The following is a 13,054-nucleotide window of genomic DNA, read 5'->3' as shown; positions in this document are numbered from 1 at the left end:
CCGACTGCACCCCCTGCTCTGAACTTTCCCCAGCCTTGCATGGGATGCTGGCTGCTATACTTCATTACATCAGTGTCCAACTCGTCCCCTCTTATGGGCCCAGCACATGAACAAAGGTCCTGGGGCTGTGCCAGGAGCCTCAGTCATGTGGGCCTGGCACTGCTCTCACCAGAACAGAGCCTAAAAGCTCTCAGCCCAGGTACAGAGTTATGTCCCTCTGCTCCACCCCTGTGCTGTCTAACACAGCCTGGGCTTCCCACACCTCCCAGGGACAGACTGAAGGTCCCCCATCCCACTCAGGTGCTGGCCAGACCATCTTTTGTGCCCTCATGAGGGCAGAAAGTCATGCCCCTACCTAGCTCTGGAGAGGTGGGCCTGGCTCGGCGTGTCTTTCCCTTGCTCCGTGTGCTCCTGCCTTCTTGAGCCATCCGTCCACTCTCTTTCTTCTCCGACACTTTCATCTGCCTTCTCTCCACCTCTCTGCCCACACCATGCTGTCCTGCCAAGCTCCTCTCCAGACGAGCCTCCTGCTCCATCCCTGGCTTTGCCCAGGGCAGGAATCGCACCTCTGTGGGTGTCTCTGGCCGCCGATACAATCTGTGAGGCACAGTCAGACGGGCAGCCAGAGCTTCACTCACTGCCCTGGGGCCATGGGCTCCACTGGCAGGGCCACTGTCTGGGCATGGGCTGCCTTCAGTGGGACCCGCCTGCAAAAGGGACACCCTTCCCTGCGGGGTAGCTTGTGCCAACAGCCACTGCTCCTTCTTCTTCACTTCCCCAGTGCCTTCGTGCTGCAGACCCTTCCTGGTACCCACATCCTCCGCTGAGCTGGACTGTCCAGCCATCCCACCACCCCCTGCTGGGGATCTCCTCCCGCGCTGTCCCCCTGGCTCTGGCTCCCCATCGGGTCCCACTAGCACCACACTGGAAAGTGCCAGGTGCTGGATGACGTGTGTGCTCTCTGCTGGCGGGCAGGTCTTTGGCGGTAGTGCCTTGCGTCCACTGGTGCCCTGAGTGGAGGGAGTGCGGGGGGTACAGGGAGTAGGGGGCTCACTGGCTGCTGGGGGCGAGGGTGCTGGGGGCAATCCAGCTTTGCACAGCTCCTGGGAGCGCCGCAGCTGCTGCTTTGAGACAGTCCGTTTGATGCGGGTCAGCTCCTCTGCAAACTTGTGCTCGATCGCATAGACACGGTTGGCAAATTTGCCCCGCTCATCAAAGGATGCAGCTTTCTGCCGGAAGGCCAAACGCCGGCATGCTGCTGTGCTGCCTAGCTCCCAGTGGCCACCTTCCTGCAGGTTCTCCCGTGAGCCACCCGGTGTGCTGGCACAACGCAAGCCAGAGCCAGGCTGGTCGAATGAACGTGTCTTGCGCAGGGGAAAGCTGGAGTGTGCAGAGAAGTGGCTGTTCGCCTGCTCCAGGCTCCTCTGCCGTTCCTCAAAGTACTGCATCCTCTCAAAGATCCTGGAGCCAGCGCGCACCAGCTTGGGGGATGCCCGGACAGAGATCCGGCCAGAGGTGTCACTCATTGGTGTCTGGGGACGGGATTCTTGTGTGCTGCCCTGTGAGTACCCAGAGGATTTGGGCTTCTTGATCTTCTCCTCGTACTCCTCAGGAACAACATCCTTGTACTCGACTGGCACTGAGGACTTCTTGCGAGGGGTCACGGGTGTGAAGGAGGGGACGCCAGGGCCACGGGCAGCAGGCTGGGAAGCAGCACCAGTGGGCAGTGGCAGGCATGTGCCAGAACGGGGAGATGGTGAGCAGATGATGGGTGGCTTGGCAGTCAGTGGCAGGGCAGCGGGGGATCTCGGGGGCTCTGCACCAGGCCTTGGAGAGACGGGGCCTCTGCAGAGGTCATCTCTCCGGTAGCCCCCCTGGGGGATGCTGCTGCAAGGGCAGAGACAGAGGAGCATGGTTCAGAGCTCACCCTCAAACCTGGCTGCATCCCAGCGCCCAGCCTGCACCACAGTGCCCAGTGGGGCATGGCAAGGGGTGCAGACAGTCAGGGCAGCTCTGGGACAGGTGAGCTTCAAGCAGCCCTGGCAAGGGCATCTGGTCACCCCAAGACCACTTGGAGCTGGCTGGGTTACGTGAGAGTCCTAGGCTGCTGGACCACAGCCATGTCCCTTTGACCAGGGGTACTCATGTGGGGCAGCAGGGTGATGCTGGGATACCCATGAGTCCCCTCCCCAAGGCCACCATGCAGACAGGACCTGGGTATGGGGAATGCCCCAGTTTGCTGGGGTGTCCTGGTGTGCAGCACAGGCTAGCTTGTCCACAAGCCACAGAGGGGGTCCCCAAGGCTACAAATCCTGCCTTGCATATGCTGCTGTGGGCCCATCCTCCCACCCCACTGCCCCTGAAGGAGCTCAGCAAATGCAGACCAGAAATCATAAGGTGCAGATGAGGTTCTGGTGGAACAAGCAGTCTCGAACAAAAAAAATGGTGGGATGGAGGTTGGAGGAGCAAGTCCGCAGGAATGGGAACCAAAGGTGGAGGGGATGGACAGGGACTCTGAGCACATCAGCAGGACCCGGGGAAGCAGCATGTCCCAGGTCCCTGCTGCCATCCCTGTTTGGTGGAGGCTGTGGTGACAGAGACTTGCCAGTGGGTGTCCCAGGCTGCCGTGCACCTCCAGTTCCCCACGTCCTGGGCTGCACAGAAAATCAGGACTGGGTGGAACAGGAGAATACTGATGGCACAGCTTGTGGGTGCTCATGCAGTGGTGCAGGGGATACCCTCAGCTTCAATCTGGACACAGCAGAAAAGGACTCCACTCTACATCACCCCTAGCCTGGGTTGCTCCCACCTCCTCACCAGGAACAGGCTGCTTATTGCTCAGAGTCCCCACTCCTCATCCAGGACAGCGAAGGCAAAGAAAGCCCAGGAGGGGAGGAGATGGCTGCAGGGATTGGAAGGAGATGGCCCCAGTGCAATGTCCCCTCTGTGTGCTTCCCCTGGCTACTTACACATGGAGCGAGAGCGCCCGTCCTCGGTACAGGCTGAAGGCGCTGCCGTAGGGGTCACTGGCCACCGAAAGGCTATCCTCCGACCCCCAGCTTGTGCCCACCAGATTAGCCCGTGATGCCCGCACCAGTGGCTCCACACCCAGGTGCCGGACCTCGGCGCCATATGGGGCCGGTGTGTTTGCTTGCCTTGGGGTTCCCTGTGGCTGTGGCCAGGCAGTGGGGCGGAGGTAGAGTCCCCGAGTGGGGAGGATGGCATCCGTCTCCTTCTCCACCACAGTCTGCTGGCTGCCCGACCAGCTGGAGCGCTCCTCTGCCTGTGACAGGGCCAGCACCGAGGTTGGAGTTGTGTTCATGGAGGCATCCACAAGGGTATCAGACCCACCTGAAAGGAGAGGGATAAGCCAACACCAGGTGCCTGCAGGGACAAGCCTAGCATTCTGCTTGAAGAAAGCTGAGCCATCATGGAGTGCCCCAGCACGTCCTGAGCAGCAACCTCAAGCCCTCTCCCCTTTGCATGGGTGGATCACAACTCCCCCTCCCTGGAGACCCCCAAAGCTGGGCCAGCAGAGGCCTTGCAGGTAGTCATGGCCAGCAGCTGGTGCCAGCTCTCTGTGCCAGCCAGGTGTCCCTACTCACCCGTGGGGGTGCTGAAGGCTGTTTCATCCTGGAGATCACTGCGCTGTGTCACCTGGGGGTCGCTGGATTCATCCTCTCCTGTCTCCGAGTCTGGGGGTGGGAAGGTGAGAACAGGGTGTGAGGGGACATGGGGACAGCAGACCACAATGGTGCCACCCCTTGCAGATGCATTGGCTCCAGGAGCAGGAGATAAGTGCCCTGGCAGCTCCGGGGCAGGAGCATGACCATGACCTACATGGACAAACTGCCAGGAGGGAAAGGCAGGACTGAGAGTGGGAGAGTCCAGCAGGGTGAGGGCAGGCAGAAAAGGATAGGCAACGTGGGCAGGAGCAGTGTTTGATGACTGGAGAAAGGGAGGCAATGCCAACGGTGGGAATGCAGGTGGCAGAGGCAGCATGGGAATGAAAAGGCAGGGCAGAGGAACAACAGTTGTGATGTGGCAGGGTGGCAGGCTGAGGCACAGGACCCACTATGCAGACAGAGCTGGTATTGGGAAGGGGTCTTCCTACCGTAGCTTTGTTTCCTGCAGGAGCGGAAAACTTCGCTTCCATAGGGGCAGCAAGAGAGAGAGAGACATCAACACCTGGTTATCGGCCCAGCCTGCAGAGACGCGGAGGGGCAGCGGGGAGGGCCCTTCTCCCCAGCATTTCCCCACCATGTCTCCAATCTGCACCACATTCACTGCATGCTGCTCCAGTGTTGTACACAGACCCTCTTTGCACATGCCCTTCCACCTGAACAGTGCAGTACCATCCCCTCCCCATGCTGCAGTCACATCCTGCCCAGCAGGACAGCCACCTCCTGTCCCTGGAGCTCCTCCTCTCACCACTGCAGTATCCACACATCCCCGTGCTCCACAGGGCAGTGCAGCCTGGGGCTGGACCCCCCAGTCTGTGCTCAGCTGGGTGCTCCTGGGGGTGTTGGAGCACATGGACACCTCCATGTGTAAACAGCTTCCCTCTGGCATGTACATGGGCATCCCCTGCCCCAGCAGTGCAAGTGCTGCACAATACAGCTCTGCTGTGGGGCACAGCCGCAGCTGATAAAGCCGATATGCTCCAGGCAGGGCATCAGTAAGAACCTCCCCATGGACAGGATGTGGCAAGATCAGTGGCAGCACTGATCAGGGCAGATCAGTGTCACCCTAATGTCCCATTCCAGGAAAGCCAGTGCCACGCTGCCAGGGGGGACCAACTTTCCTCCTTGCCAATGTCCAAACCCTTGCAAGCTGCTGCAACAGACTCCTGCAACAACGAACATGTCCCCTGCCCCACCACTGCTCTCCCCCACAGCAATGCCACGCCATGGTGTGGGTCACACTGGTTGCCCCCATTCCAAGCCACCTCTTTGCAGCTTGGCACACTGCCAGCTGCCCCATGTACTGCCATTGCAACTGCATCAGACTCCCCATCTTGGCCACAACAGCCTGGCAGTCCCTGAGGGCATAGAGCTGCAGGGCCAGGAGCAGACCAGCCTTATGGGGGACACTATGAACCCCCAGCTGACTGGGACCCTATTTTGGGGCTGGCAATATGCAGCCCTGCCCTGCCCAGCCTCTGCTCACTGCTCCCTGTAGCACAGTGGTGGACCCCATCCTGGCACACTTGAGGTGGCAGGGGGAGTCAGGTCCTGGTAACTCAACGCACCATGCGTGAAGCGCCCAAAGCGCCGTGAGTGGCCAGTTTTCTGCAAAGGAAAAGAGAAGAGAGTGTTACCCATGGCACAGTGATACACAGCTGCTCAAGAACGCACACGCACTGCTGGTGCGGCACACCTGCACACGTACACCCCATCCTGGCACACGCAGCACCTCTCACACCCACAACTGCTCATACACACTCTGGCACAGCACATGTGATACTGCCCACACCCTCCCACTGGTAGGGCACACCCAGCACCGCTCACATGCACGCTCACTGCACACCCACAGGGTACCCACAGGAACACACCCCCACGCACACGCAGAGATGGATGGGTGTAGGTGGGCACATGTAGCGCATGCCCAGCCATGCACACACACTCATATACACCTGTGCGCACGCACACACACAGAGTCCCCTTGGTGATGGCACTGTGCATCCCAGTCCTGTGTCTCAGCCCATGCCCAGGAGTGACAGGTGCCTCAGAACTGCTGCTTGCAGCCGGCACCACCTGCAGCAAGGTCTTTGCCGCGGCTGCTGCCCAAATGCTCTTCAGCCCCTTCAAAGCCACTCAGCCAGTGTGGGGACTGGGCCAGCAAAATGCCTTTTAGGCATTGGCCCAGACATTGCCATGGGCACCAGCCCAGCCCAGGGACAGCATTCTCCATCCTCAGTGGAGGTCATGCCAGTTGCAAGAGAGGCTGCCTGGCACATGCAGCATGGGACTGTTCCATCAGTGTAGGGCTGGAAGCGTAGGGGTTGTGCTCACTCGCGCCGTCTGGGCAGGCAGGTGGGACTGAGCATGGGTTGCGGGTGCCAGGAGCTCCCTGCCAACTTGGCTGCCCTCTGCACCAGAACTCAGGGCTGGGCACCTACTTGTCAAGGGAGAGACTGGCTAAAGGCAGCATGTCTGCCAGGCCTGGTGTGCACCAGCACCATCTCCCAGGAAAGCAGGGGGATGGGGTGATCCCCAAGGCAGGCAAAAGTGGGAATGCAGAGTGCAGACAGGCAGGGTTGGTCTGCCAGGACTAATCATCTTTCCCAGCCAGTCTAGGTGACAGGGTCTCCCCAGGACACTGACACCCCGTGCCCTGACTCTCCAGTGTGGAGCCTTGGGCTGGACACCCAGCTGTCTTAAAGTTCTTCTCTCCACCAGCCCCTCCTGCCCCCCATACCTCCCAAGCAGGTCATGGACAGCCAGACTCCAGGGACAGCCAGCCACTAGGGACAGACAGCCAAGCATGGCCAGCAGTTAGTTGCCCTTGGAAGGGCAGCAGGCTCATTTTACATGCCCCAAAGCTGCTGCCACTGCAGTGGCAGCCCCTGCACAAGGGCAGCACTTGGGGGCTCCCACCAGCCCACTTCCTGCATGCAGTGCTGGCCAGAGGGCAGCAGCTGCACGAGACAAATTTGTATTCAGGCTGAGCCAGGCTTCACCTCCCCTCCTCGGCTGACTGTGCTGGTTCTGGCTGGCAGCCCGTCTTCCAGGCCAGGGAAAGATAGATGAGTGATTAACTGCACCATCGGCGGATAATTCCCCCATTAAAATATGAAAATGCAATTGAGTGCCATTATTGGGTACTCTTGTGGCTTCCCCAGGGACTAGCGCCATCGGCTCCCCATCAAATATGGTGACTGCACCTAGCAGGCCTGGGTTGGCCTCCTTCATGCAGAGCTAGGAGGGCTGAGACCCCTCCCCTCCAAACCACAACAGGTCCCCGCAGGATTAGGGCTTCCCACAGACTGGACTCGCCTTGGGCACACAGCACCCACCCAGAGCCCATCAGGGAGCAAGCACTGGGTGATGCAGGGTCACTCCAACCAGGAGGTGAAACGGGGGCAGGAGCAGCTTGGGGTTCACAGTGGGACCATGGTCTGCACAAAGGAGATAGACAGAGTGGGGGTGATCCTTCTGCCTGGGAATTTATTTGCATTTGGGGTGGAGGAGCCTCAGGAGCATGCTCTGTGCCTACGCAGCCCAGGATGGAGAGAGGAGCTGGATGGGATCAGCATTCAGCTTCATCCCTGTCCCACAGTGCCAGACGTGGATCTACCTGCCCAGGATGGAGTCCTGTCCTGGCCCAGGTATGGGGTATCTCTCAGCATGGCCATAGGGCCAAGGGGAGCCAGGGGAGTGAAGGGGCTCCTGGGACCAGGGACCCTGCCACCACCTGGCATGTGGAGCCCAGAACCACATGGCACTCGTGCCTCTCGTGTGAGATAGGCAGGTGAGGTGCGGAGGGAGTGGGTGGTTTGCCTGATGCAGAGAGACAGCCACTGTGGGTATTCTGATACTCCCCCATGCTCGTCCAGCGGTGCAGAACTCTGCCCTGCCACACGGGCAAGACCCTGGGCTTGCTGGTCCCAAGGGCAGATGGGGCAGTCCGGCTGTGCAAACCACCCTGCCCTAGAGGGACGTCCAATGCCCAGCTGCCTGCGGATCTGTATGCCCCTGTGCATCCTGCACCCCTGAGAAGGGGCTGCAGGTGACAGCCCATCTTCGGTCCCTTCTGGGCCACCAAGCAGGGTGACAGCGGGCAGGCTATGTGCTCGCATTGGGCTTCTGCACCCCGGTGAACTGAGGGTGGGGGGCTTCCTGGAAGAATGCTCTCCATCCTCTACCCCCCGCCGAGGCCAAGTGACGTCCCTGTTCCTTGCTCGGCAGCGGAGCGTGCGGCGGGCCCGCGGAGGAGCCTTGCCTGTGCCAGGCATGCTCCTGACGCGGAGGGGATGACGCATGCAAAGCCTCGTCTCCAGCTCCGTGACCACCGGCCGCGGGGCTGGGGGGAGCCATGAAGCAGCCTCCATTTGCTGCCCCGTCTCCAGGGGGCAGAGAGGGAAGAGACCTTTCCGACAGGGGTCCCATTCTGGCTGCTGGCGCCCCTGCCCTCTGCCCCTCCTGCTCGGGCTGGCGAGGCCAGGCAAGCAGCTGGCAGCTGTGCAAGCGGGGATGAACCCGCTGATGGGCAAAGCCCTGGATAACCCCATGCGGTAACGGCAGGGCTGGAGGAATACTCCCATCTCCATCCCCACCAGCATCCATTCCCATCCCGATCAGCTCCTGGCACTGACCCCTGCTCCCGGCACCGCCGGCGCGGCACCCTAGAGCCCTTACCTGGAAACGCTTCTTCACCCAGATCTTCTTCATGCTTCTGCAGAGCCCCGCTGGCCCCGTGACACCGGCTCAGGGCCGTCAGGACGGTAAGCCCGCTCCCGGCGGGGCCCCCTCTGTCAGCACGCCGGGGAGGCGGCAAGCAGTGCTCCGTGCATCCTCCACCGCCAGCAGCCGAGGACGGTGGAGGGAGAGGAAGGGGCTAGCCAGGTTGGGCTCTCGGGAGGGCTGGAGCTGTGAGCATGAAGCATCACTGGAGTGCTCCTCCCTCTATCCTTCCCCCGCCTGCCTCCGCCTCCGCCTCTCCGCCAGCCCTGGCACAGAGTGACAGCGACGGGGAATAGGCAGGGCGGGCACAGGTGGGGGCAAGGACAGCCATCGTAGTGGAAGGGGCAGGTGCAGCTGGGGAGGCCACATGGGCCTCCCCTATTCTGGCTTTGCCTACAGGGCACTCAGGAGTCCCGAGTCCCCTGCCAGGCAGTGTGACGGTTCTCCATCATCAGTCCGTCCTGCCCCACTGCCCCGGACAGGGATTCTTCTCTCCTAGGACACAGCCCACCACTGCAACTCCCACATGATGACCGACTGGGATAGCAACAACACACCACACCACACCAGCACTCCATGTGCTGCCTCCAAAGTGTCCCCAAACAGGGTACCTTCAGTGCCACAGCTGCCATAACCCTGCACCCCGCAGCACAGCCACAGTGTGCCATGGCACTGCCCAGCCAAGATCCAGACTCGCCATCACTCTGCCAGCCTCCTCTGAGTCTCTCACATCCTCCAGTCATTGGCAATGCAGAAAGATCCCCCTTACCAAGACATGGGTGTGGGTCACAGCACTGGTGACCTAGCTGCACATGGACAGGAGCTAATATGGGCACAGTCCTTCATAGCAATCGCCCTGCCAAACTACATAGCCTCCACCCTAGGCACCCAGTGCCCTAAGGCAGACCTTGTACCCTGCCTCCTGTGTGCCTCAGGACCCACACAGGACTGCTCAGTCCTGGGTAACAACACTGCTTTGTGGCTCAGGACACAAGCTTGACCTGTGAAGATAGGCTGTTGTCCCTGTGTCACCTCATGCTGGGGTGAGGACCCGCAGCACAATTCAGAGCAAGACTGGATGTCCAGGACTGAGCTGTGATGGGGCTCCTAGAATGCATGCAGAAGCTGCGGGTGGGAGTTCCCAGTGAGGCTGGTCAGGGCCATTAAGACCTATTAGTGCTTCTGGGATGCTGGCACACCTTCCCCACCTGGCCGTCCCCATCTCTGTTGGCCTGCCCATGTTCTCTGGGTGATGCTGCAAATAAGACAAGAGGAGTAGTCCCAGTCCCACAACCTCAGCAGGACCATTCCTGCCTTCCATGACCCCCACAGCTCTTGGTACCCCAGAGCTCTCAGTGCCCTGCCTCACCAACTCACCAAGCCCCACAGTGTTTATCAGCCCCCTTTCCAGGCTCTTGGATAAGCTGCCAAGGTCCCAGCCCCATCAGCTGTTTGCTCTGCCCCGTCCCACTGCAGAGCATCCATGGGGACGCTGCTGGAGGCCTCCCCACCCAACGCTTACCTTGTGCTGCTCACTTGTCCCCTCAGGAGCCAGCCACTCCACAAGGGGCTGCAGACAGGCATCATGATCCCCATGGTGCTTGACAACTCTGGCAGCTTTTCTCTGCTTCCCCTCCCAACTCATGACTCCAAATGTGAGGCTTTTCATGACTACATAATAACTTGCAAATTACCTAGTACAAAAGGAGCTGTTTATACAACATTTCTGTCAGTCCCATAATTGGAGTGATGCTGCGGGGTTTCCGTGGAGACCCTGCACGTCAGAGGAGTCCTACAAATGCCAGAGCTGGCATTAAGGGAATCTCCTGTCAGAGCCAACGGTCTCTTCTGGGCTACCCAGCCAATGGTGGGGACAGAGATGGGTATTCCTGAGCTGGATAAAGAGGTGAATTATAGAGCTCGTGTCTGTCAGGGTACCTGCACACAGGGTTTCCCTGCCAGGTGGTCTTACCCTGGGTCTGCGTGCCTGTGGTCCCACTGCATACACATGCAGCCTGTGCCTTTGGCACATGGTGGTGCCAGGGCAAGAGTGCTGTCACCACAGCATGCTCAGGGAGCAAACACATGTATCCAGCCAAAACACACTCAGTCATGTATCCTCTGACAGACACACCTGTTGCCCCATTTGCCACAGATCCTGGCTGCCTGGGCACACAGCCCTTTCCTCAAACTGTGGCTCAGGAGCGTAGAAGCCTCAGGAGTGACTCTGGGCTGCCCCAGAGATGCTACATTCCTGGGAACAGCTGGGTCACCTCCAAGGGCCTGCACCAGCTGCAGGGACCAAAAGTCCTTTCCAGAGGCAGCAGCACCTGCAAATCCCCTGCCAGGACAAAGTCAGAGTCTCTGGAGAAGGCGTTCTATGGGAGGTGATGTCTGCCTGTACCCAGGGCAGTCCCTCTGCCCTGCCCCAGCCTGGGGGCAGCCCTGACACTGCCCTACTCCTGTGCAGGACAGTGACGTGGGGCAGGGGATGGGAGCTAGTGCAGCTGTGGCATGGACAAGAGGCAGAGCTGGAACAAGTGGCCCCACTGCTGCCCAGCTCCAGGTTTGCCTGCTGGACACGTATCAGCCCCCAAGCAAGGCAGACAGTGAACACTTGCTCAAATGCAGCATCAATTCCACTGTTGCAAGAACCATAGCCCTCCATGTATTTCTGGGCCTTGCAGCAGCCCTGCATGGATCCTTGACCTGGCATCACAGCTCCAGCCTGGCACCAGCCCTTGGCCCCAGCCAGCAATCCCCTTCTCTCGGTGCTTGAATAATTGGTGTCATCATGTGCGTGTGACCTCTGGAGGTCTGAGCATGAATCTTTCATGCATTTGCACCTTCCGAAGCTGTTTGGGATGGTCTGCTGGAGGTGGGATGTGCTGGGAGCCATCCCCAGTCCTGTCCCCAGAAGAAATAAATACAGCAGCGGGATGGTCCTTGTCACTGGATAGGGCAGCACCACAGCAGTTTCTGGCACTGGGCAAGAGCAATGCTGTACTGTGAACCCTATCGCAGGGACTGGAACACTCTAGTGGGTTCCCTAGCATTGCCTCCCCTTGCCATCATGAGGAAGATGTCTGAGCATACAGTGGTCACTGCAGGCAGAGAATGCAATGATGCGACAGCTATGTGACCTTGGCTGTGGGTACCTGGACACAGAGCAGGATGGCAGAAGGCATTTCATCTCTTCTCTGCCAGCCCCCACTCATGGCATTCACTCTGCCTAGGACTGAGGCTGCATGCAGCAGGTGGGGGAAAACAGGCAAGAGTGCAGACAGCAAGGTGGAATTAACCAGCCCTTCCCAGTGCTACCATGCCAGGGCAAATGGTAGTGTCAGGCTGGTGTCAGGAGGCATGACGGGCACTGAGAGTGCTGGGCAGCCCTGGGAGGAGGAAGAGGCTGTTGTCCCATCATGCAATCGTGAGCATTAGTGCTATATTTACCCAGCTGCAGGCCTGGGTTTCGGCCTCACGCCTGTAACACAAGCCCTGCAGCCCGCCAGAATCTGAGGGGATGGCACATTCCTCAGCAAAAATAACCCCCCCGGCAGCAGGCGAGAGGGCAGGGGTGGAGGTGACTGACTGAACAGCTGCACCCACCGTCCTGCTCACCAGGGAGCAGCCATCTCACTCCACCAGACACTGGTGGAGACCCAGCACACATGGCCACCACACTAGCCCCCTGCCCAGGTGGCTGAGGTCAGAGCTGGGAGCTGCTCTGGGGCAGCTGGCATTAAATATGGGCATGGCCCTGCAAAGTATGGGGCTAAAATTAGGCATTGAGATAAATGGCCAAAGATGCCAAGCCACCAGGGACCTTGTTATCACAGCCATCCCCAGTGGGGTCTCTTGCCATTGCTGTGCACCACCAACTGACAAATAGTGCCTACATTGCCCCACCATAGCTCCCCACATAGGAACGGGCCATGCAGGGCCACCGCACACATGCAGCTCCTGCCCCCAAATCTAGGCGGGTGCAGGCTGTTCCCTGGGCAGAGGAAAAGTTCCAAGGCGGTTTGATTGCTGAGTGCAGGTGGAGGCAAACAGAGCAAGACCCTGTGCTGGGAACCCAAGATGGACACATCCAACCTTGAAACAAGAGGCAGCTTGGATGGGGAGGATCAGGCAGTGCTGGCACGATGAGGGAGGGCTGAGCTCTAAAAGGAGATTAGCTCAGGTTCTTAAGAGGTGATTTAATCCAGTTCACAGGGAAAAAATTCAGGAGATGCAGCTGAGAGGTGATAGAGGCTTTAGCAAGTCTCAGGGCAATGGAGCCATGGTGAGGACCAGGGCTGGCTGGAAGGGTCTGGAGGGTCCCTGAATGGACTTAGGAAGCCCCTGGACCAGCCTGGTGCTGGTGTGAGCAGGGTCAGTGCATCCCATCTGCACCCATGGAGCTGGGGCATGAGGGAAAACTACAGCAGGAGAGGGGCAGAGCAATGGGGGAGACAGTGTGACACAGCAGGGATTGTGTGCCCTGGTAGCTTCTGCACCTGGCTGCCTGGCCAGCCCCACACACGTGCTCCCCACTTCCCATGCATGTACTGACGCACTCAGGGAACCTGGGAGAAGAGCAGGAGAAAATCATTAGTGGGGTAGAGCGACAGATTCAGGGCAAGAGATTAGAAGAGCTAAATCGG

The 13,054-nt window shown here is 59.6% G+C and overlaps 1 protein-coding gene across 1 annotated transcript in view; it reads right to left on the bottom strand.

The window, feature by feature from the left end:
• SPEG (striated muscle enriched protein kinase) overlaps positions 1 to 8,475 on the bottom strand; it is a 30,182-nt gene extending 21,707 nt beyond the window's left edge. Inside the window, exons 1-6 of the mRNA XM_071562879.1 lie at positions 8,361 to 8,475; positions 5,252 to 5,291; positions 4,115 to 4,144; positions 3,606 to 3,695; positions 2,970 to 3,351; positions 356 to 1,887 (exon numbers count right to left, since the gene is read on the bottom strand). Of these exons, the coding sequence (XP_071418980.1) occupies positions 356 to 1,887; positions 2,970 to 3,351; positions 3,606 to 3,695; positions 4,115 to 4,144; positions 5,252 to 5,291; positions 8,361 to 8,393 (2,107 nt within the window). The 5' untranslated portion in view covers positions 8,394 to 8,475. The remainder of the gene's footprint in view (positions 1 to 355; positions 1,888 to 2,969; positions 3,352 to 3,605; positions 3,696 to 4,114; positions 4,145 to 5,251; positions 5,292 to 8,360) is intronic.
• Between the last annotated feature and the right edge of the window lie 4,579 nt (positions 8,476 to 13,054).

Source organism: Pithys albifrons, chromosome 8 (genome assembly GCF_047495875.1).
Source record: "Pithys albifrons albifrons isolate INPA30051 chromosome 8, PitAlb_v1, whole genome shotgun sequence".
Taxonomy (NCBI): Eukaryota; Metazoa; Chordata; class Aves; order Passeriformes; family Thamnophilidae; genus Pithys; species Pithys albifrons.
The sequence above is the reverse complement of the archived record's forward strand: the minus strand, read 5'-3'. Positions and strand labels throughout refer to the sequence as shown.